At 33.0% G+C, this 22516-nt stretch overlaps 1 protein-coding gene across 1 annotated transcript in view; it reads left to right on the top strand.

Moving 5' to 3' along the window:
- Positions 1-22516, top strand: part of DNAAF5 (dynein axonemal assembly factor 5) — a 57659-nt gene that overhangs the window by 11615 nt on the left and 23528 nt on the right. Inside the window, exons 5-7 of the mRNA XM_052000455.1 lie at positions 8816-9048; positions 16942-17154; positions 21334-21477. Coding sequence (XP_051856415.1) covers positions 8816-9048; positions 16942-17154; positions 21334-21477 — 590 coding nt within the window. The remainder of the gene's footprint in view (positions 1-8815; positions 9049-16941; positions 17155-21333; positions 21478-22516) is intronic.

Here is a 22516-nt window from a genome sequence, read left to right as displayed (position 1 = left end):
TCAAGGACAATGTTGCTAACCTGTGAAATACAGCATTATAATAAATTACTGTCTTTTGTATAATGTTTGATGAAAGATTATCAAATTGAGATATTCCTCATCAGAATCATTACATCAAATAATGAATTTTTTTTCCTTTTCAATAATTATATCTTATACAAATAAATAGCTTAGTATCCAATATTTATAAAGACCAACAAATCTAGTGTAAAATAAGTATGCATGGTTTAAAAGGCATGAATCAGAGTTGTAGTTTTAATATTTCAAATCAGTGATTTCATTCATACCGATACTTCTTTCATTAATGCAGATAGCAGTCTCTCTCTGATTGAGTTACTTTTTCAAATTAATTCTGGCCTTAAACTTCATTACCCAACCTAATGGTTATTTTCTCTAAAATTGGATAGATTTGTCCATGGATTATAGACATGTAAAGTCATCCACCAGTCTGTATTTAAAACTTGTTATAATTTAAGCTTCTGTGGCATAATCTTTTTTTGAACCTCAGGGTACTAATGCATCACTATAAGACATTAGAATCGATCTTTTGTAAAGGAAGAAATAGAAGTTAAGAAAATTAGAAGCAGTAATTTTTTTATGCTGATTTACAAAACAAATTTGAAAAGAAATTCTTTCCTTGGGGGAAAAAAAGTTAAAATTTATAGAAAAACATAAAGAATACTTAGGCTTATTTTAAAATTTATTTTTGGAGCAGCTAGATGGTGCAGTGAATAAGGCAGCGGCCCTAGAATCAGGAGGATTCGAATTTAAATCCAAGCTCAGACACTTAAAAAACACTTCCTATCTGTATGATCATGGGCAAGTCTCTTGATTCCAATGTCTTACAACAACAACAAAAAAAGAAATTTGTTTCCAGGACAGCTAAATGTGTAGTGGAAAGGACAGCAACTCTGGAGTCAAGAGGATCTGAGTTCAAATATGGCCTCAGATACTTAATACGAGTTGTGTGACCCTGTTCAAGTTACTTAATTCCAACTGCCTCTGACACATACAAATTATTATTTTCTCTTTTCTATGGGACTTTTTGAAGAAGTTTTCCTCCCTTCAAACCCGAGTGATTTTTTTCCTCTTAATTGGTATTTAAAAATTAACATTTGTGCTGTTTAACACTGGGATAGTAGCCATTTAGGACATATAATGTGACAGAATTATCTTGGTTTTGAATATTGTTAGATGATTTTAAACTTTATAAATTCTTTGTAGAATATACTGTTTTTGTAACACCTTTTTACAGATTCTTAATACTGTAGTTTATACTCTTGAATTGCTTACTACACTAATCAACAAATACTTGAGCACCTTCTGCAGTAAAGATACTATGCTAAGTAGGCAAGTTGGATGCAAATAACTGTCCTTATTTGCCATACATAAATATGGGTATTGGGATAAATCAGATACATAAACATTGAGGTACTTCGATTGGATCAGTTTTTTTGTAGCATAGCTTATACCGCTATACAATGTCTATTTCAAATCAAATAGCTTTCTGCAGTTCAAAGGTTTGTTGCAGAGCTTTCTGTCTGATCTTATTACTTCTTTTTAGAAAATTTTTTTTTTAATTATAGCTTTTTATTTACAAAACATATGCATGGGTAATTTTTCAACACTTTGCACAGTATCTAGTACACAGCAGTCACAATGGTTATTCCTTCTCTTTGTGGTTTTCCCCTTCCTCTCTACTTGTGGGATTTCAGATGTCTTTCTAGAACTCCTAGTTCTCCATCCTACCATGTGAATTCTGTTCCAAATTTTCCCCTTCTTTTCCCCTTTCCCCCTATTGGCAGGTAGTCTAATACATGTTAAAATATATGCTAAATCCAATATATGTATACATATCCATAGTTATCTTGCTGCACAAGAAAAATCAGATCTAGAAAGGAAAAGAAAAACAAAACTTGAGAAGGAAAACAAAAATGCAAGCAAACAACAACAGAAAAAGAGAAAATGCTATATTGTGGTCACACTCAATTCCCACAGCCCTCTCTCTGGGTGTAGATGGCTCTCTTCATTACGGAACAATTGGAAGTGGCCTGAATTAATTCATTTTTGAAGAGAGCCACATCCATCAGAATTGATCATCATATAGTCTTCTTGTTGTCATATACAATGATCTAGTGCTGCTCGTTTCACTTAGCATCAGTTCTTATAGGTCTCTCCAGGCCACTCTGAAATCATCCTGCTGGTCATTTCTTACAGAACAATAATATTCCATAACATTCATATGCCATAATTTGTTCAGCCATTCTCCGATTGATGGGCATCCATTCAGTTTCCAGTTGCTAGCCACTATGAAAAAGGGACTGCCACAAAAAGGGTTGAAGGGCATATCTTGTGAGGGAGTCTTTTTTTTTTTTTTTTTTAATTTTATTTTATTTAATAATAACTTCGCATTGACAGAATCCATGCCAGGATAATTTCTACACGACATTATCCCTTGCAATCACTTATGTTTCGTTTTTTCCCCTCCCTCCCTCCTCCCCCCCCCCCCCCCAGGATGGCAAGCAGTCCTATATATGCTAAACATGTTGCAGTATATCCTAGATACAATACATATTTGCAGAACCGAACAGTTCTCTTGTTGCACAGGGAGAATTGGATTCAGAAGGTAAAAATAACTCGGGAAGAAAATCAAAACTGCAAATAGTTCACATTCATTTCCCAGTATTCCTTCTTTGGGTGTAGCTGTTTCTGCCCATCATTTCTTGTGAGGGAGTCTTAACCTTGCTGTTTTTTTGGTTTGGGTTTTTAAGCTTCGAGGCTTAAAGAAGTCAGGACCTTTTAGCAATAAAAATGTTGTGAACTGCTAAGTTATTTCTAATCCACAATTGGGAAAGTGAGTACTTATAATGAGTTGGGCAGTGCTTGAATTTAAAGATCTTTATGATCCCTTCCAGCTCTAGTGATTTGTTGTTATTCAGTCCTTTGAATCACATTTGACTTTTTGTGATCTGATTTAGGCTTTCTTGGTAAAGATACTGGAATGGTTTGCCATTTCCTTTTTCAGCTTATTTTACAGATGAGAAAATGAGGGCAAATAGAGTTCAGTGACTTACCAGGATTGCATCCACGTTGAACTCATATTTGAATTCAGATCTCCCTGATTCCAGGATTCTATACACTTGTTACCAAGCTGCCCTGATGCTACTTATCTTATAAAAAAGGAAATCTATTAAGTACTCAGTAAGGAGAGTTCCATGTCTTTTTGTCAGCAGGAATGCAGATTTTTTTTTTTAAGCAATTGGGGTTAACAGATAAATATTTTTAAAAGAAAAAGTTTATTTCCCCAGTGAAACAAACCAGTCTAGAATAAACTAAAAAAATTAATTTTGTTTGATGCTCCTTTCAGAGTCTGACAGGAATATAAATTCTTCCAGCCAGAGCATGAAGTAAAAACTGTTGAAAACAGAAGTAATGTTTATAACCATTAAAATTAGTTATTTGGATGTAATTAGGACTAACATTTTCTTGCAGCAGTCTATTTATTCCAACTATGACTTCATAGTTGAATTGAGTTAATTTAATTCTGTACAACATCCTTTCTATCTTTTGTATGAACAATTCAAAAATGAAATCACCCATTGTAAAATGCTTCTAGCCATGACAATGTTAGGTTATGTTTTAAAAGGGGGTAGGGGAAAGGGAGGGAGGGTTGTGATTTCAGTGCTTGGGAACCTTTGCTTTTGTATTTACAAAATCTAAACTTTATTAGATTTTCAACATTTTTTCCTAGAATTAATTTTCTGTTCTTAGGCTACAAATCTACATTTAAAAATCTTTTTTGTGATTTATTCTTTATAGTTTCTTTACAGTATCTCAAATCTATATTGACAGGCTTATGGAAATGAACCTCAAGTCACTATTACAAAACATTGTGCTCATATGTAATTAATAGCCTTTCAAATGAAGGTATAGAAGGTATGCCCAGACTTAGAAGTTTAGACATTGTTAGAATTGTAATTTTAGTTATTTTTAAAGAAAAGGAAAGGCGAAAAGCATAACCAAATTTGTTGACCATATGTTTCTAGATAGCTCCTTAATTTTGCGCACATTTTCTGTTACGTACTATACTGATGTCTTTGAAGCATTAAAGCCACAATGAGTCCTTGCAAAGATTAGAAGAGTGTCATTTATAGTCTTCAAGACAGCTATTTACCAGAGCAAAATGCTCTTACCTTGCAAAAGAGCAAGTTCACGCTTGACATGAATCTGACAATCACATTCAGGAATCCCCAGCAGTAAGATTGCATTGTGACAGTGAGTTCTGGAGTCCTCCTTTGAAATTATTTTTCTGTTAAAATTGTTTTCCTTTCCAATGCTTGAGTGAAAAATGAAGCACTTCTTCATAATGGTGAGACCTACCAGGTCTATTTCATGTAAGAGAATAGAACCAAATTATTTCTTGTATTCTCTTTGGACTACAAGTAGACTCTCCTTTTAATGCATATCTGTAATGTCATTGACAGCCCAGACTACCATCACTTTTTGGATGTATATTAATTTAGCTTTGGAAAAGAGGAAGGTTTGAATACAAGGTGTGATATATTTTAAACTGCAGAAAGCAAAGGAGTGTCAGATTGGAGCTTTAAATAGACTGCCAAGTGCTATTGACTGCTTTTGAGTCTTGGCCAATGAGTTAGGTTGGAACTGTTAGTGAAGAAAGGGATAAAAAGATTATCTTCCATCCCTAACTTGACCTCAAATGATTTCCTGTTGCTGGGCCACTCTTAAGATATTTATTCATGGGCCCTTGCTTTGGAATCTTTTATATACTTCCTTTAAATCCTCACTCTTCTGCCCACTTGTTAATGTTTGTGACTATATACAGTTATCTTGCTACACAAGAAAAATTGGAATCTAGAAAGAAAGAAAGAAAAAAAAATCCTGAGAAGGAAAACAAAAATGCAAGCACACAATAACAGAAAGAGTGGAAAGGCTTGCAGATAACTGTATAAATAAGTATACATGTATTGGATTTAATATATTTAACATGTATTGGACTACCTGCCATCTAGGGGAAGGGGTGGGAAAAGTTGGAACAGAGGGTTTTGCAAGGGTCAATATTGAAAAACTAGTTTTCCATAAGAAGAAAAATTTTATCAGTCATGAAATTAAATAACAGAACAATTATTCCACTAAAGTGTTTGACACAAGGAAGTCTTTTATATTGTAGGGATGTCCTGTCTTATATTGTCTTAAAATATTAAGTGAAAAGGCATGGAATGGGATAGGAAGAGGAATAATAGGAAGTCAGTTCCATTAAAAACAATGTTGTAAGTGGTTGTTTGACCAAATAATATTGTAGCGAGTTTCATAAAAGACTTTAAGGTAGTTTTTATCCCATTTGAGATTTTCTTGGCAAAGATACCGGAGTGGTTTGTTATTTCCTGCTCTAGCTAATTTTATCAATGAGGAAATTGAGGCAAACAAGTGATCTATCTGTAAGTCACACAATTAGTGGGTATCTGAGGTTCCATTTGGTTATGGAAGCCCTCTGCTAGTAGCTGCTGGGGAGCTAATTCTGACCAGCAGAATAGATCCTTTCACTTGAGAGGAGGATAACTATACAAGGAGAGTGAAAGGCAGTTGCATTCTCTGACCTCTTTCCTCTTCCCTCTTGCCTTGATTTTATTCCCAATCCACAAACAGCATCTGCTGTCTGTAAAGGCTGATTTGCAGTTCCTTCAAGTGTATTATAAATCACAGCTGTGGGGACTTTCGCAATTTGGTGTGGTCATTAACACCATTTGAACTCAAGTCTTCCTGATTTCAGGCCTGGCACTCTGTGCACCATGGCACCATCTAGCTGTTAAGATGGTTTTTAGTTATACTATATTATTGTTATATTGAAGATGTGTTATGATTTGGTTGACCTTATTTAGACATTTGTATACAACATATTTTGGAAGAATTTTTAGACATATTTTGATAATCTCTTGAATTTTTGATTTTACAGTTGTTAACTATATCGCTATACATTTATTGTCCCTATTTTATAGTAAAGAAATTGAAGCATGGGGAAGACATTTTCCCAAAAGTACACTGAGTCATTTTAGAGGAATGACTATGATTTTGAGTTTCTATAATGTTCAATTCAGTTTAGCAACCATAAGTTTCTACTTAGTTAGAAGTATTAATGTCTTAGATTATTAACTTTGATTCTGAGATTCCACTATCATTAAGTTGGGGAGGAAAGGAGATTGTCTCACAATTCTTTATAACTTTTAATCAAAATTTGTGGTCATGTTGTGATGAGAAAAAACAGGGACTAGGAATAGACAAGTAAATTCATTTTTGCTTTTGTCTTGAGCCAAAATTTGAATTTTGATCTTCGGGAGTGAGAGGTAATAGGATTTTATTGCTTATTAACATTGTTTTCTTCTCCTACCTATTAGATCTTAGTTTATAGTTAAGATGTGAACTTTGACATGACACTTTTTGGTTCCCTTTTGAATATCTCATTTTTTCAACTTTGAGCCTCAATTGTGTTTTGTGGCAAGCATCGTCTTTGTAACATCAATTATTTCTCCTGCTTATCATGCATTTTTAGAAGTTAAACTATTAACCATTTTATTTTGATTCTGTAACAAAAATAAATCATAGGAGTTAACTTTATAAATATTTGCATCACTCTTATCTCCTGTTACTTAAGGTTGAATAAATCTTTTAATGTAATGTAATAAATAAATTTGTATTCCTTAAAAGCTTAACCAGTACCATTGTTCCCTTTGTACAATCTTGCTGACTTTTGCCTACTTAAATTGCCTTTTTTTAATGCATTTTGCTTGCTAAAGTACTGCAATTATGTTTTCAAAGAAAAGATTAATAGGTGATTGCTGAGCTTTCTTTCTGGGCACCTGACCTGGTGGTTTTGGACTATAGTCCTAAGAAGTTAATAATTGCTTTAGACCTGAGGGTAGATTCATATTGTTTACCTTTCCTGCCAAATTGCATCCGACTTTTTTTTTTTAAGCTACTATGTAATAATGAAAAGGCCTGAACTTAAGTTCTTTTTCCATAATTTAAAAAAGAGAACAATAGTCTTATTCTCTCTAAAACTGAAATAAATTTAGTTCCTTTTCTTTATATAATGGACCCCAAAAGATTTTGCCTCCCTATCTTTTCCTACTTGAAAACTAATGAACTGAACAGCACAACCACCTTGTGCTTTGATCTCCCAGTGACAGCCATAACAGGTCACTAGAAAAGTGAAGACTGATGAATGTTCATGGCCAACAGAACAATTGAATGACTTTCCATTGAGCAGCAACAATCATTGCCTTAGGATACAGGTGCAGACAGTTTATTGTAGAAAGAAAAACAATTTTGACAGTAGGTAGCTAGAGGGATAAAATGTCTGAATTTAAACATCTGAAATGAAGGAACTATTGAAAGAGAAGGGTCTAAAAGAATCCTTTATTTTTTTTTAAATTTATGCCTGTGGTCACATAGGATTTCACTCCATATTTATCTTTGTATAAAGGCTTTTTTTAATTTTTTTTTATGGTCTTTTACCATTTGTTGTTACTTTTTTATAATTCTAAATGGTTTTCTCCTGCAAATTAAAATTGGATCATGATTTAGTATAGTAGAATTTTTAAGTTTCTATATAGATTTTGTAGTTCCAAAACTATACTTAAGATATGTGTGTTGTTTTTCTTGCATATTGTTCTTTATCATTTTTTTCCTTTTTGATCTGATTTTTTTGTGTGTAGAAAGAAAGATAATCATATAAATATGTATACATATGTTGGATTTAACATATTTTTAATATGTTTAACATATATTGGTTTATTGGTCCCTAGGAGAAAGGGGGGAGGGGAGGAAATTTGGAGCCCAAGGTTCTGCAAGAGTCAATGTTGAAAGATTATTCATGCTCTTTTGAAAATAAAAAGCTTTAATAACTTAAAAAAAGGATATATGTATGAGTATCTGTATGTGTGTATAGACATTTACATAAGATAATTTGGGACAGATGGAGAAATGAAATAGGTTACATTGAGTCAAACTGGTTATCAGAAAAAATCACATGTAAACTTTTTTTAAAAGTTCAATCTGCTGTCTTTTGTTCTCTAAGCACAGATTTCTTGTTGGGCAAAGGCAAGTGGTGGATTAAAAAATGGCAATACATTTATTTAAACAATAAATGTCACTCCAAAGAAATTACGTTACTGTAAAAATAAATAGCAAAAGTGGGAAGGGGGGAAATCATTAGGAAATGATGCTTTTTAAGAGAACATGTTCCTTAAAAGTTAATGATTTATTGTTATAGTTACCATTTTAAAAAAATGTTTGGTTTTCTATGACGTTGAAAGGCAACTTGTATGTTCAGCACCATATTAGTTAATATATCTTTATAATCTTCCTTAAAATCATCAGGAAAAAATTGCATATATTCCTCTTAAAGCAAAATTTGTCCTTTTGAATTGGTAATAGCATAATTATAAGGAAACCCATGAATGAGGACATACAAGTTAAAACAGAATTTTTCTTGTTTTCATCATTTCCATTAGTGTTTAATTATCCTGTTCATGTATTCACCTATCCATGTTTTTTAAAGTTGTGATTTTTCTTTATTGTGAAGCAACAAATATCAGACAACAAGCATTTGCTGTATTCCAGGCACTGTACTAGATTTTAGTATAAGATGATTAAGGAAGAAGTGGTATTGCCTATAAATCTTATTTCCTATATTGTAAATGTTAAAAAATGTCGTATTGTTTTCCCTGAATTTAGTTTGTGAGCAAAGTTTTTTTAATTACAGGGTTTTTTTGTTTTGTTTTCTTTTTTCCTCCAGTGATTCGCCCAGGATTGGGATGTCGAGAACTTGTTTTCAGAAACCTCTCCAAAATTCTCCCAGCCATCTGTAATGATATAACAGACTGGGTTGTGGGAAATAGAGTAAAATCAGCTCAGCTTCTGGCTGTCTTGTTACTCCATGCAGAAGATCACATTACACAGCACTTAGAAATAGTGCTCAGAACCCTTTACCAAGCATGCTCAGATGATGAAAAGTCTGTGGTTAGCAATGTAAGTTAAATTTTTTAATATACTTTTCCTTAAACATAAAAATAAATTTGATCCCTCTAACCAATTATTTTTTAGAATGTGTTTATTTTAGCTGTTTATTCTTTTTAAAACAACATTTATTAACAGTGATTATAAACCAATTATCTGATAAGACCAATCTGTATCCAGTCATTGTTCTACATGGACATGAGACAGTGAAGATTAATTCAAAGCACATCCAGTTTCACAATGAAAATTAACAAGTATATTACAGTGATTATTTTCCCTCCCTTCTTCTGTGCTTTCAACAATTTCATCTGGTAATTAGTACATAATTTTGTGAGTGTGAAAGATAGACGTGAACCCCAAATGAGACAGTTTTCTTTTTTGATAAACCATTTTGGTAGAGTACTTAATAAAGCTGAACATTGGAGTACTATATGGATTTCAACTATGCACTATATTTTTGTTCTCCTTTTCCAGTTTTTTTTTTTTTTTTAGCATTCCTAAAGTTGATAGTATTAATGGAGTCCTGCCTATGATAGTTTTAAAACATCTGTTATATAAGAAAATTTATAAAAACTACAGTTTAAATTATTGACTGTAGTTTAGCTGTCAATATACACTGATATCATCTAACCTAAAACCATGTTCTCTGTATTGGGGTTTCTGACCTTGTAGTTGAACATTTAGAACCAGTTAGCTCAATTAGAACAGTGCGCTGATGGAGACTTATGGACCAGTTGGTCTTTCCTCTGTTCATAGTCATAGTTAGCCTTTGACTTTGGCTAGCCAGTTTACAAATTTGTACAGTTGTTTTTTAAAAAATATCAGATATTTTAAAAAAAAGCAACATGACATAAATAAATTAATAAAAAGCTGTCTATTACAGGGAGAAAATAGCATAATATTATGCTATGCTAATGATTAGTTAGCAAAATATCTGTTAAATGCCCACCATGTGCCTTTTGCTATATGCTGGGGATACAAAAAAACAAAGCACAGTTCATATCCTCAAGGAGCTCACTATTTAATGGGGAAGTGCAATTAAAATGAAATTATTTGATTTTACATCATCTCTAGTTTATATCAGTAAATGCATATTTCTAAATACACAGATCAGTAGCTATTTTCAAAGTGGCATTAATGCAGTTCAAAAAATGTTCTTGTAACTTAGCATTTAAAGTTTTCTAGAGAATTGATATGTTAAGTGACATGCTTATGTTCATGCATCTAGTCTGTGTCAGAGACAAGACTCAAAAATAGATCTTCTTGACTCCAAAGCTAACCTTCTATCTACTGTGCTATGTAACCTTCCTATATCTCATGGGATATAACATATGCTTATATAATAATATAAAGTACAATATAATGTGATCAAAGTAGAGAACCAGACAGAATTCCCAAGGAAAATTTGAAGGAGAGAATATTTTCAGCTGAGATCTGAAATAGAAGATCTAGAATCTGAGCCAAACCGTGAAGGAGAAAAAGTATTTAAAAAGGTAGAAATAATAGAGTGCCATATCTATATTCTTGATGATTTGTGCAAGGACAACTTCAGGGAAGATAGATTATAATTTAACTGATAGTAGAAATACAAGAAGGAGAATAATGGGAAATAAGAGTAAGTTGCTCAAGACTTTTACAGTTTTTACTTTATTGAGAAAATTGAAGCTATTTGTCATGGGCTTTCTCTTTCTCATCTCAGAATCCTTTGATATCCTGGCTTCTCTCCTCCTTTTTTCCAATCTCTGATGATACAAAGAACCTCCTTAACAAGGCCAAACTCTATATACTTATTTTTGATCCTATATTCCAACAGATTGCCTTATCAATTATCTCTTCTCCCTATCTATTTGTTTGTTTCCTAATACCTTTAAACATGCCCAGGTTTGTTTTTGTTTTTGTTTTTTTAATCACCTTTCTTAGGCCCTACCATTCTTTCAAATTATCATCTTATATTTTTCTTACCTTCTTTCGGTAAAAAATGTCATTTATTTTTATAATGTCTCTCCTCAAACCTTTATCATTTGGCTTCTTAGCTCATCATTCAACTCAAACTTTTTTCAAAATTACCTTTTAAGGTTGCCAAATCTAGTCATCTTTTCTGAGTCTTTATTCATCTTGACCTTTTGGCTTCAATTGACACTTTTCATTCAGCAAAAAAAAAACATCTTCTCATGTTCCTAGCTCCTCCTGTACAATAATTGAGAAAAAAACAAAAACAAAATCTAATGCAAAACATAGTCAAAACAAATTTCCTCATTAACCATGTCCAAGAAAATTTGTCTCATTTTGCAGTCCAAAGTCCATCATCTTCCTATGAGGAAGCAGGTTGCTTGTCATTGAACATGAGAGTTCCTAATTTAAAAATTTTTTTTTTCAACTCTATTGTCATTATATAAGTTTTCCACCTGATTATATTCACTTTATTCTGCATCAGTTTGTACAAGGCTTCCCAAAATCTCAGAATCCTTCTCCATCATTTCTTACCACACAGTATTCAGTTACATTTATATACCACAGCTTGTTCATCTCTTTCCCAAATGGTGGACACCACCTTAGATTCCTTTTAGTTACCATCTGAATCAAAATGTCCATTCAACTCTGGTCTTTTCATCATGAATATTTGAAAATCATCTTTCATTGAATGTCCACAAATATTATATTCAATTTTGCTGGGTAGGTGATTTTTGTTGTAGTCCTAACTCCTTTCCTCTCTGGAATATCATGTTCTAAGCCCTCTGGTCCTTTAATATAGAAGCTGCTAAATCTTGTTATCCCAACTGTGGCGCTTCCCTAGTGTCTCTAGGTCAAGAGGTCTAGAAGCCAACAGCACCACTGCTAACACTGGGGCCAGGGTCAGAGCCAGTACAGCTTGTACCGGGATTGTGCTGGGGCTCCCACCCTGACCTTTTCTGCTGACTTTCCAAGTCCTTTTTGATGTCTTGGGGCTGAGAGGTCTGGAAGTCACCAATATTGCTTCTGATTCAGAGGTCAGTGCTGCTTTGTTGGAGCTGGGTCGGGGATATGCTGGTGCAACCTGCACCAGGACTGTATGCTGGACACCCACCCTGATGACTGTTTTTGAGCTTCCAAGTTGTCTTCAGCTGGAAAATGTTCTACTCTTTCTTTTGGGATATTCTGATGCTCTAAAATTTGTTTAGAGTCATTTAAAGGAATTTGGAGTGGTTTGGGGGAGAGTTTGGATGAGTTCCTGCCTTTACTCCACCATATTGGCTCTGCTTCCCATCTCTCCTATTTTTGTATATTAATTAATATAATAATTGTATGTTAATAAGGACATAATATTAATATTATGTACAATAATAATAATATTGTAATTATAATATACAAAATATAATGATTTGTATAATTAATTGATTAATTCCTTAGAACCAATTCCTCACTTAATTCCTTCCCTCTGAATCCCACTCCCCCACTTCTCCCCTTTCCTATTTACAAGTTTCTCTGTACCTCTCATATTTTTATGAGGAATAACTTGGAAGACTTGTAGTCTGTTGATAATCATTTATGCTGGATAAATTCTTCTTCCTAGTAAGCCTGTATCATTTGCCTTCTAGAATTTAGTATTCCAAGATCCTTGGAATGTATCCTTGAGAGTGATCACTGCTTAATTTTTACTGTTTAATTCCAACTGTGACTCCTCACTTATTTAAATTCCTTTTTTCCTAACATTTGTAGTACTTAATTTTTTTCCTGTACAAAGAAGCTCTGGATTTTGGTCATGATGTTCCTGGAAATTTTCATGTTGGTTTGTTTCAGGAAATGATTATTGGATTCTTTTTATTTCCTCTTTGCCCTCTGAAAGTTCTAAGATATTTGGGTAGGTTTTTTTTCCAAGATTTCTTGAAATATGATACCTGAACTCTTTTTTTTCCCTTTGTCTTGGTATTCAGAAATTTTTTCCTCCATGATCTTTTTTTCCAGGTCATTTGTTTTTGCTATCATTTATCTTATTAGTTTCTACTTGGTTCATTTTACTTTTCAGGCTTCTTGTTTCTACCAAGCTGTTAATTTTCTTTTCAGTTCTTCCATAGTTTTCATTTATTTTCCAATTTTGTTTCTCAAGTGCTCTCATTCCATTTATAAAAACTTTTTAAAAAACTCTTCATCTCTTGTTTCATCTCCTCCAAGACTTCTAGTTGAGTTTGTGTTCAAGCTGTTTTTCCTGAGACTTTGCTTATAGAAGTTTTGGAGTCATTCTTCTATGGATTTGTGTCTTGAGGTTTCTTGCCATCATAATAGCTCTTTTTTGTGGGTTTCTTTTTGTTTGCTCATTCTTCCACCCTATTTCATGACTTTTGACTTGATGTTAGAATTAGACTCTACTATATTTCTAGAGCGAATGTTTAGGCTGGTCCTGGTCTTTTTTGAGGTATTTTATTGAGTGTTATGTTAGTCCAGGATCTCAGTGACTGACTGGGGAATCTGCAAAATTTCAGTACTCCTGAAGTAGTCTCATTCAGAACAAGACTGCTCCCCTTCTGATCTTAGCTCTATAGGTTCCCTACCTGGCCTTTGGTCTGGACAATCATATTATTACTGCTGTATTCCACCTTCCATCAATAAGCTCTGTTGGTTTAGAGAGACAGACTCATAGGCTTCCCTTGGGTCTGAGATTTCTACCCTCGTTATTCCTTTGCAGGCTGGGTTAGATCTTGGATAGAAATCCTGCTTTGCTCCTAGGAACTGAGCCTTTTTTTGTTTTTTTTGTTTCAATTTTCTTGCTTCCTGCCTTCCCTTTCACATTCTCTTCCTGCCTTTCCTCTATCCATTGAGAAGATAAGCAATGCAATATCAATTATACATGTGAAGTAATGCAAAATGTATTTCCATATGAGCCTTGTTACAAAACAATAAAAAGCAAAAAATATAAAGTGAAAAAAGTATTTTTTAATCTGTATTCAGACTTCATTAATTCTCGAGGTAAGAGAGCATTTTTCATTATGGGTCCTGTGAAATTATTGTAGATCACGTTGATCAGAGTAGCTATATGTTTTTTCACATTTGATAGTCATTACAATATTGCTTTTAAACATGTACAGTGTTCTTTACATCCTGCTGATTTCATTTTGTATCAGTTCATATGTCTTTCCAGTTTTTTCTGAAACGATCATGCTCAGTGATATTCCTTCATAGTCATATACAACAACTTGTTCAACCTTTTCCCAGTTGATGGACAGCCCCTCAACTTCCAATTCTTTACTACTGGGTCCCCTTCTTAATTCTCTTGTCTTTGATTGGAAACTGATTAGTAGGGCAACAGAGCTACTAGGTGGCACTTGTTCCCATTGCAGTATCCCATTATGGATCTGATGGTGCCCTCACCATCAGGTGGTATGGGTCTGGGACCTCCTCTTATTTTGTTGCACAGCCTTTCCCTAGGAATTGAAGGACTCCCCATGCCAGTTGGCTTCTTGTCCAACTACAGCTTTAGTAGCCATAGGCTTGTGCTGACCTGGGCTGGAAAAATGACTCACTATAATGTTTTCTGGATTTTCATATTCATTCTGGTACATTTTCTAGGTCTGTTTGAAATGAATTCAGCTGTACTATTTCCTACTCTACCTTCTTGACTCTGCCTTTTCTTTGGTTTTTCATATAACGCTCTTGATTTTCCTTTTATCTGTTTAACCATTCATTTTTCTTTGCTATTTTATCATCTATATCATCGTCTTGGCCCTTTTCTTTCTTTTCTTCCTTCCTTCCTCCCTTCTTTCCTCCCTTCCTCCCTTTTTCCTTCTTCCTTTCCTTCCTTTCTTCCTTCCATCCATCCATTTGTCTTTCTGTTTATCTGTCTTTACTTTTTTCTTGTTTCCCCTCCACCCCTTAGGTCTTTTTTCTGTCCCTATGGTCTCTTTCTTGGTAATCTCATCAGCTCCCATGGCTTTGATTATTCTAGTGTATTTATTAATAGCTTACTGTATGCCAAGTGCTGGGGTAGGAAGTAAGGATTAAAAAACAAAAGCAGACTAGTTCGTAGCCTTAAGCCATTATGTGAAAATAACATGTACATAGGGATGTAAAAAAACAAAGCAAAGACTAGGTAACCTTGGAGGAGAAGAGATACTGAAAGAGGAGGGAAACAAGAAAAGTTTAATGCAGAAGGAAGCCCTAGAGCAGAATCCTGAAGGCAATCAGGGAGAACATTCCGAAATTAGGGAATATCTAATACAAAGGCATGTAAATGGGAAATGGAAAGACATAGTTGAGTAACAAATAGATCAGTGTGGCTGGATCATAGTGTGCATGGAGTAATATATAAGAAGACTGGGAATAGAGAATGGTGGGAGGGTGTGAAAAACTTTAAATTCCACTTAGGAACATCTCTTTAGCAGCTGTATGGAGGATGAAGTAGAGGAAGGAGAGACTTGATTGAAGGAGTGCAACTATGACTTATTGCACTGAGATGGTTCCTTTGAGAGATAATGAAGGCCTGAACTAGGCTATAATGGCCCTCTGAGTAGAGGAAAAAAGGACATAATAAATGAAAGATATTTGGAATCAAAAACATCAAGTTTCAGTAATTAATTGGATATGTGAAGTAAGAATGAAGAATCAAGGATGATATCAAAGCTGTGAACCTTGGTGACTAGATGGGTGATAGTCTATTGGATAGTTACCAGGAAGGTCAGAAGAGGGTTGGAGAAAAAGTTAATAAGCTTTTTTTTTTTTTTTTGAACACGAAGAGTTTGAGTTGCTTATGGGATGTTTAGTTTGAAATGCCCATTAGATAATTGTTGGTTCAGGACTGGAACCAAAGGGAAAGACTAGGGATAAATAGATAAAATCTACAAATAAACAGAATAGAGATGAAAAATTAAACTTATGAAGTGAGGGAGATTAGAAAGAGAAGGGAAGAGATCTTGGGACAGAATGTTGAGAAACACCCTCAGATAATGTGCTTGGCATGGATAATATGATTCTGCAAGGTTTTTTTGTTTTGTTTTGTTTTTTCCTAGTAAAAATAGTTAACTTTCTATTAAGATTTTATATATATATGTGTGTCTCCTCCATTTATTTTCGTTTTTCTGAAAAATTCTGATAGAAACCATTCGCTATGTGAAAATTTTTGTTTCTTTTCTGGTATAATTACCTGTTTTTTAGCAGGAATATTGGTCTTTATTCTCTCTAAACCAACAATTTAATTTGTTTTCTAAAGGACTGAGTATGCTTTTGGTGTTCAATAAGTCTTAACTGTTAGATTGTACAGCTTTCTTTTCTACTTGGAAAGGAGTTCCATTTGCATCATTTTTTGCTAGCTTTACATTTCCATGTGAAGCAAGTGAATTGAGACCTCCCAAAAGTCATAGCAGAAAACTACTACAACACTAATTCTTGGTTATTATTTTTTAATCTCAATTATGCTCACCAAGAGACAATGTGTTACCATAATACTGAAGGTTTTATTTGGAATTCTAATTCAAAAACTATCTTGACAGCGATACGAAAATAAAATAAAAATTGGGTGATTATATAAATAAGCTGTTTCTAGTCATTTACATATTACTTCAAAAGTTGAAGGGAAGAAAAGAAATAAACTCTAAATCTAGGACATATAATTTAAATTTATACTACCCTAAAAATTATATACTTTATTGCTACAAATTAAACTTTTTTAAAAAATTATCTGATGTTGAGAAAAAACTTGTTTTGTGAGCTTTATACTTGTATGCTAGAACGATTTTTTTTTTTTGGTATATATGTATATTATCAGTACTTGATGAGTAGAAACAATAGAAGGCAATTGCTAAAGCATTTCAAATGTGCAGGATTAACGCAGACAGAAACCATTCAAGAGCAGGAAAGGAAAACCCATGATTATGTTATTTGTTCTTTGTATTTTCAAAATAATTCTTTTAGTTTTCACATATTTGGTTTCTCTTACAGTGTATAAAATCAGCAGAGTTGATTGGAACATTTGTCAACCCTGAAGTCTTTCTGAAATTAATCTTGCCAGCACTGAAAAAATCACTTCGTCCATCTTGTTTCATGGTCCTGGCTGCAGTTATTAGAGGCTGTTCAAGACAATCCCTTAAACCTCATCTAAATAGCATTGCCAGCTACCTGTCACAGACACAGATTTGTCAAGGATCTGAAGATGTAAGAATATTTACAAGATGGGAATATGTCATATTTAAGCACTTGGCGAGAAGCATTTGGTGTTGCTATACATTTTGTCAATATCAAACTATGACTATTGCAACATTTTGGCATTGACAATGCATCTATATTAGGCCATCAATTCTCTGATGTTATTGAGCTTTTCATTGTCATGAGATGCTTTTTCACCAGAGACAGAGTGTTATTCTAGAAAAAAAAAACAGATTTGAAGTTAGGTCTGGTTTTTGAATTTATGGTTTTAACTAGTATTGCCCAAGGATCATAGACAAATCACTTTTCTAAAACTCATTTTCTGCACCTATTAAAGGGAATATTAATTCTTGTACCACCTATCTTACCAAATTGTTGGGGAGAATGCTTATTAAAATATATATATACATAGTGTTATTAAAATGTGAGCTATTCTTATTGATATATTGAAAATTCCATATCAATTTAAAATCTATTCTGATTTTAAACTGATTTTTTCAACATAAAATCTAATTCTCTCTTATAAGAATCCATGTGGTACAAGTATGAGAACCAAAGATTTGTAATCAGAATCTGGGTTTGAATCCTGAATCTGTTACTCTCAGTATTATTTGGGACATTATCTTTCTTATCCTTTAGTTTTCTTGTTTAAATCACTATAGTAGGCACGGGGATCCAGAGATAAAACTAAGGTAGTCTCTGCTCTTAATGAGCAACTCCTTTATCTCTACAACATCAGTATGAAGGAGTTAGGGATTTACTTCTTTATTTACAATCTACAGATGAAAAAACTTATACCAAAAAAATCTCAAAATTACATAGCACCATAGCCATAATTAAACTCCCACTTGGACCATTGCTGTCCATTACTTAGGTAACAAATCTTTCCTCTATTCCAAATTGTCTTTAATGTAAGTTAGCCAATTAACTAATACTTTTGCATTTTTCATTATCTGATTTAAGATGCCACCCTAATGAAGTGTTTAAAATGATCAAGCCTGACAAATTAATCTGTTGTTATAAAATTTGCATTTGTTATGAATCTGCTTAATTTTAAGTCATATCATTAATATATTATAACCAGAGTTAAAACACTTTAGGTTATAGGTAATTTTTAGTTGCTTTTAGTTGGAAAAATTGTTTTGTTTTTGTTATAGGATGATATACTTATAACCTGAAAATATATGCATAGGATCAGTTTTATAATATGCCTTGGCCATGTCAATTTACAATATGACTCACCAGCTTATTCCTTATATGTTAAGACTACGCCATAAGAATTTGGCATTTGCACCTGATTAGAAATCCAGTATTGTTTTGAGACTTTGTTGACAGCTGCTGGATAAAAAGTAGGTGTTAAATAATTCAAGGTACCATAGTAAGAGACAAATTCTTGCTGATTTTGTCATTATATGATGGCTACCAAATCTGCTAACCATTATAAATTTCTGAAACGTTAATACTAGAATACATTTTTAAGATTTTTGTTAAACATGGAAAAGATTCTATTTCAGCTATGTAATGCTATTGTATGAATTATTAATTTTTCAATTTTTCTCAGACAGCTTGGCCTGAACATAGTCTAAGTACGCCCAGACAAATCACATGATCTCACTTTGCTGTTTGTGAATTGTTTTTATTGTTTGTTTGTTTGTTTTTAATCCTTTGATTCTCTTGCCTATTAATTCTTGCCCTTTATAAAATAATCTGAAAGCATACAATTTATAAGTCTTCCAGGCATCAAAAAGATACATATGTCTTGCATACCAAAAACTTTTTATCAGGAAAAATATAGCTTCTATGTGTTGGTCCCCACCAGATTTAATTACTTACTCAGAAATTGTAATCCTCAGGGTTAGAGAGCATGTTCTGCTTCAAACCTAAAGGTTTTTCCACTAAAAAAAACAAATTTCTAGACATTTTTTCTCTTTTTAAAATTTTTTTCCACTTAATGGTATTTTATTTCTTCCAATAACTTTGAGACCTTTCAAAAAGTGCTCATTCAAAAAATGCAATTGTTTAAAGTTAACTCCTCAGAATTACTTTGATTTTGTCACTTTATTATGAAATTTGTTTTTGATAACATACTCCCAAGAAACATTAAGGAGACTAGGGAACTCTTACCATAGACAGATTTCTAATGCATTTAAATGAAATTTAACATTTTGCATGGAAAAAAAAAGAAGACAGTTCAAATCCCTAGCTTGATCCAAAGCACTTCTGATTCAAAACTAGAGCAAAGGCCCAAGCATTTTATAATGAGTTTGATGGGTTTTTTTTTTTTTTTTGGTTGGTTTTTTTAATGAAAATATTGCTACTAGAAAGTTTATTATTTCATAAAAGTGAAGAAAAATGTTTTAGATAAAACTGAAAATAACTCACATATAAAAACTTAATTCATAGAGGTATAATTTAAATTGAGGGCCCATTTAAAGGGGAATACCTCCTTTATTGTTGGCTGCAAGTCTTAAGTTTTAGTAAAAAACAGTTTCCCAGGGGTCTTGAGCCAAATCCTGCACCTGGAGCTTAACTGAAAGAAAGGAACTTGATCCTTTTCTTTGAAATGTTTGTTTAGTAACAGGTAAGTGAAATAAGGAAATATGTATGATAACTTAAATTTCTGTTCCATTTTTCCATTATTCCATAAACAAATAGGATTTTTTCTTTTTTAAAATATTTGCCATTACTATATTGTTAAAATCTCTTTCTATGTACACAGATATCAAATGTACAAGTTTAAGACAATTTTGTATGTATCATTTAATCAATATATAGGGTAGTATTCCTCTTACAAGTTTTTTCCTTGAAAGATATTGAAAATTCCCTAACTAAAATTTTATTACAACTAAGAAAAACTATAATTTTATTTAAAAATATATAATCATTTTTACCCAAAAGATTTTACTGTATTGTTTTCATTTTCAAATGTTCATCTGTTGAAATCTCACATATATTTTTATTTGTGTGTGTACATATATCATAATAGACATAGTATATGTGTGTATGTGTATTTCATAAACCTTAATTTTTGCATATAATTAGGCATTATAACTAGAGTAATATAGGCTTCTGCTTTGAAAAAATTGGATTTATTAATTGTTGTTTATAATTTGATACTCATTCAAGTAAGTACTTATGTCTGGACCTCAAAGTCATTATTCTGAGATGAAAGGAAACCAGGCAAAGTATTTGTAGGCAGATCATAACTCAAATAAAAGGAGGAAAATAAAATTTTAAATAGAGAACAAAAGCATGCTCACATTTTAGCTCGGGTCTTTGGCTGGTAGACCCAGATCCAAACCTACAGCCAGCCTCAAAGTACCCTGTTCCATCCATCCAGGTCTGTTTTATTGATTATTTAAGGTTGATATTCCATCCAGACCCTGGCCTAGTTATTGTGTACAGCAGTAATTTGATGTGGGCTGTTAGCAATGATTTTTTAGTGTTTAATATGGGATATTTTCAAGGAAAGAAATGGACAAAGCAAATTTTTGTGCCCTACTGGATTTTTAAATTTAATCATCATGATTATTGTTGTTATTTTGAAAGCAGATAAGCAGCATAGTAGATAGGATGCCAGATATAAAATCAAAAAGTTTGAATCCTGCCTCAGACACTTACTGGCCATATGACTTCTGGTAAACTACCTTCTATCAGCTTTAGTTTCTTTATCTGAGTATATTATAGCACCTACTTCCCAATACTGCTGGGTGGGTCAAATCAAATGAGATAATATATTTAAAGAGTTTTTTGAACCTTAAAGCGCTGTATACATGGAAGCTATTAAAATTTTTTAAATAGAATTCTAAAGCAAACTCTTATTACCTAGTCTCATTTTATGGAGGAAAAAAATGGTCCTTCATAAACTTTAGTAATTTACTCAAAGATAAAAAGCTGAAACTTAGAATCCAGACATCCTAAATCCTAAAGCTCAGGAGTTTTTCCCCCCATTAGTCTGTATTGCCCTTCAATTAATCAATAACATTTTTTGAACCATAATAATGATGATAATCCTAAAGTCATAGGATTTTAAACTGGAAAGGGACCTTTCAATTGATATAATTTCCTCATTTTACTTAGGAGGAATCATACTTAGAGAGATTATGATTTGTACAAAATCATATGGCTTAAACTAATCTATTATAAAATTTTAAATGATTAATTGTATTACTTGCACATTTTCCATAGAGCCATTATATGGAGCAATTGCTTTGTTGTGTACAAGCATTAATTCAGGTGGGTCAGGAAGATTGCAAAGAATCAAGTTTGCAACTCATGGAAGTTTTGGTGACAGTTATGGCAGTCGCAGGTGCCGCAGGCCTTCATGATAAGGTAAGTTTAATTGAGAACTCCCTTCTTTTCTTCTTGACAAGATGAAGCTTACTACTAGAAAGATGATTATTTCTCCAAATGAAATGGAACTATCATCTATAAATCTTTCCTGATCTTGAGTTTCAAGCCCCAGGCACACATGACTCAAACTGACTAGCAAAGATTAAAGAATTTAGAACATTTGGAATGAGTCACTCATGATGTGGCCTTAGGGTATACATAGAATTTTATATAGCCTCCAACTGCCAATTTATTTTAGTATCTAAGAGTGAAGACAAAATTAAATTGGAATCTTAATTTTGGAATCTTTGGCAAAAGAAGCATGCAAAAAAATATGCTATAAACTTTATTCTGTGCATTTAACTTTTCATTAAAGAAAAAGTACTTACATTTGTGGATGTCAAGAGTGGAAAAATGATAGTTATTTTTCTACTCAATTGTGATCCAATTTTACTAAGTAATTTTTTCTCCATTGTTTATATGGATGCATAGATATATATACACACTCACTAACCTCTGAACTTCCTCCAGACTTTCAATTCTTTCAGAATTGAAAGGATTTACTGGAATGATATGTCATTTTCCCTATTTTAATTATATGCTCTTTTCAGGCTGAAAAGCATGTTTTCTTTGCTGTTTTCGCTATTTCCTGATTGACCTTAGGCAATTTTTCTCTGACACTTAGTTCTGGTATTAGCATGACAAAGTGAGTATCTTCCCAAAGAATTTCGAAGACCTGGTGTACCTTACCTGAAGCTTTGTATTTTGGGAATCTCATTGCATCCTCTCACCTGTTTGGTACCTGTTTAAACTTTGTTTCATTTCTGTTTTTACAAACAATCTTCCTAAAGGGCATATGTCATAGGAGACAGGTTGTCACTGATAGGGCCATAAATACTGGCAAAAGATAGGCCCTGGAAATATATGGTGCCTAGCAGCAATAGAGAAGGAAGTTGAATCGCCATCAAATTAAGAAGCAGGTTTTGAAAAACAGACTGGGAGAGGCCACCAAGGAGTTATCATAAGGGTGACTTGAATA

The sequence above is a fragment of the Antechinus flavipes genome, chromosome 1, assembly GCF_016432865.1.
Source record: "Antechinus flavipes isolate AdamAnt ecotype Samford, QLD, Australia chromosome 1, AdamAnt_v2, whole genome shotgun sequence".
Classification (NCBI taxonomy): domain Eukaryota; kingdom Metazoa; phylum Chordata; class Mammalia; order Dasyuromorphia; family Dasyuridae; genus Antechinus; species Antechinus flavipes.
This window is presented reverse-complemented; position numbering and strand designations above follow the sequence as displayed.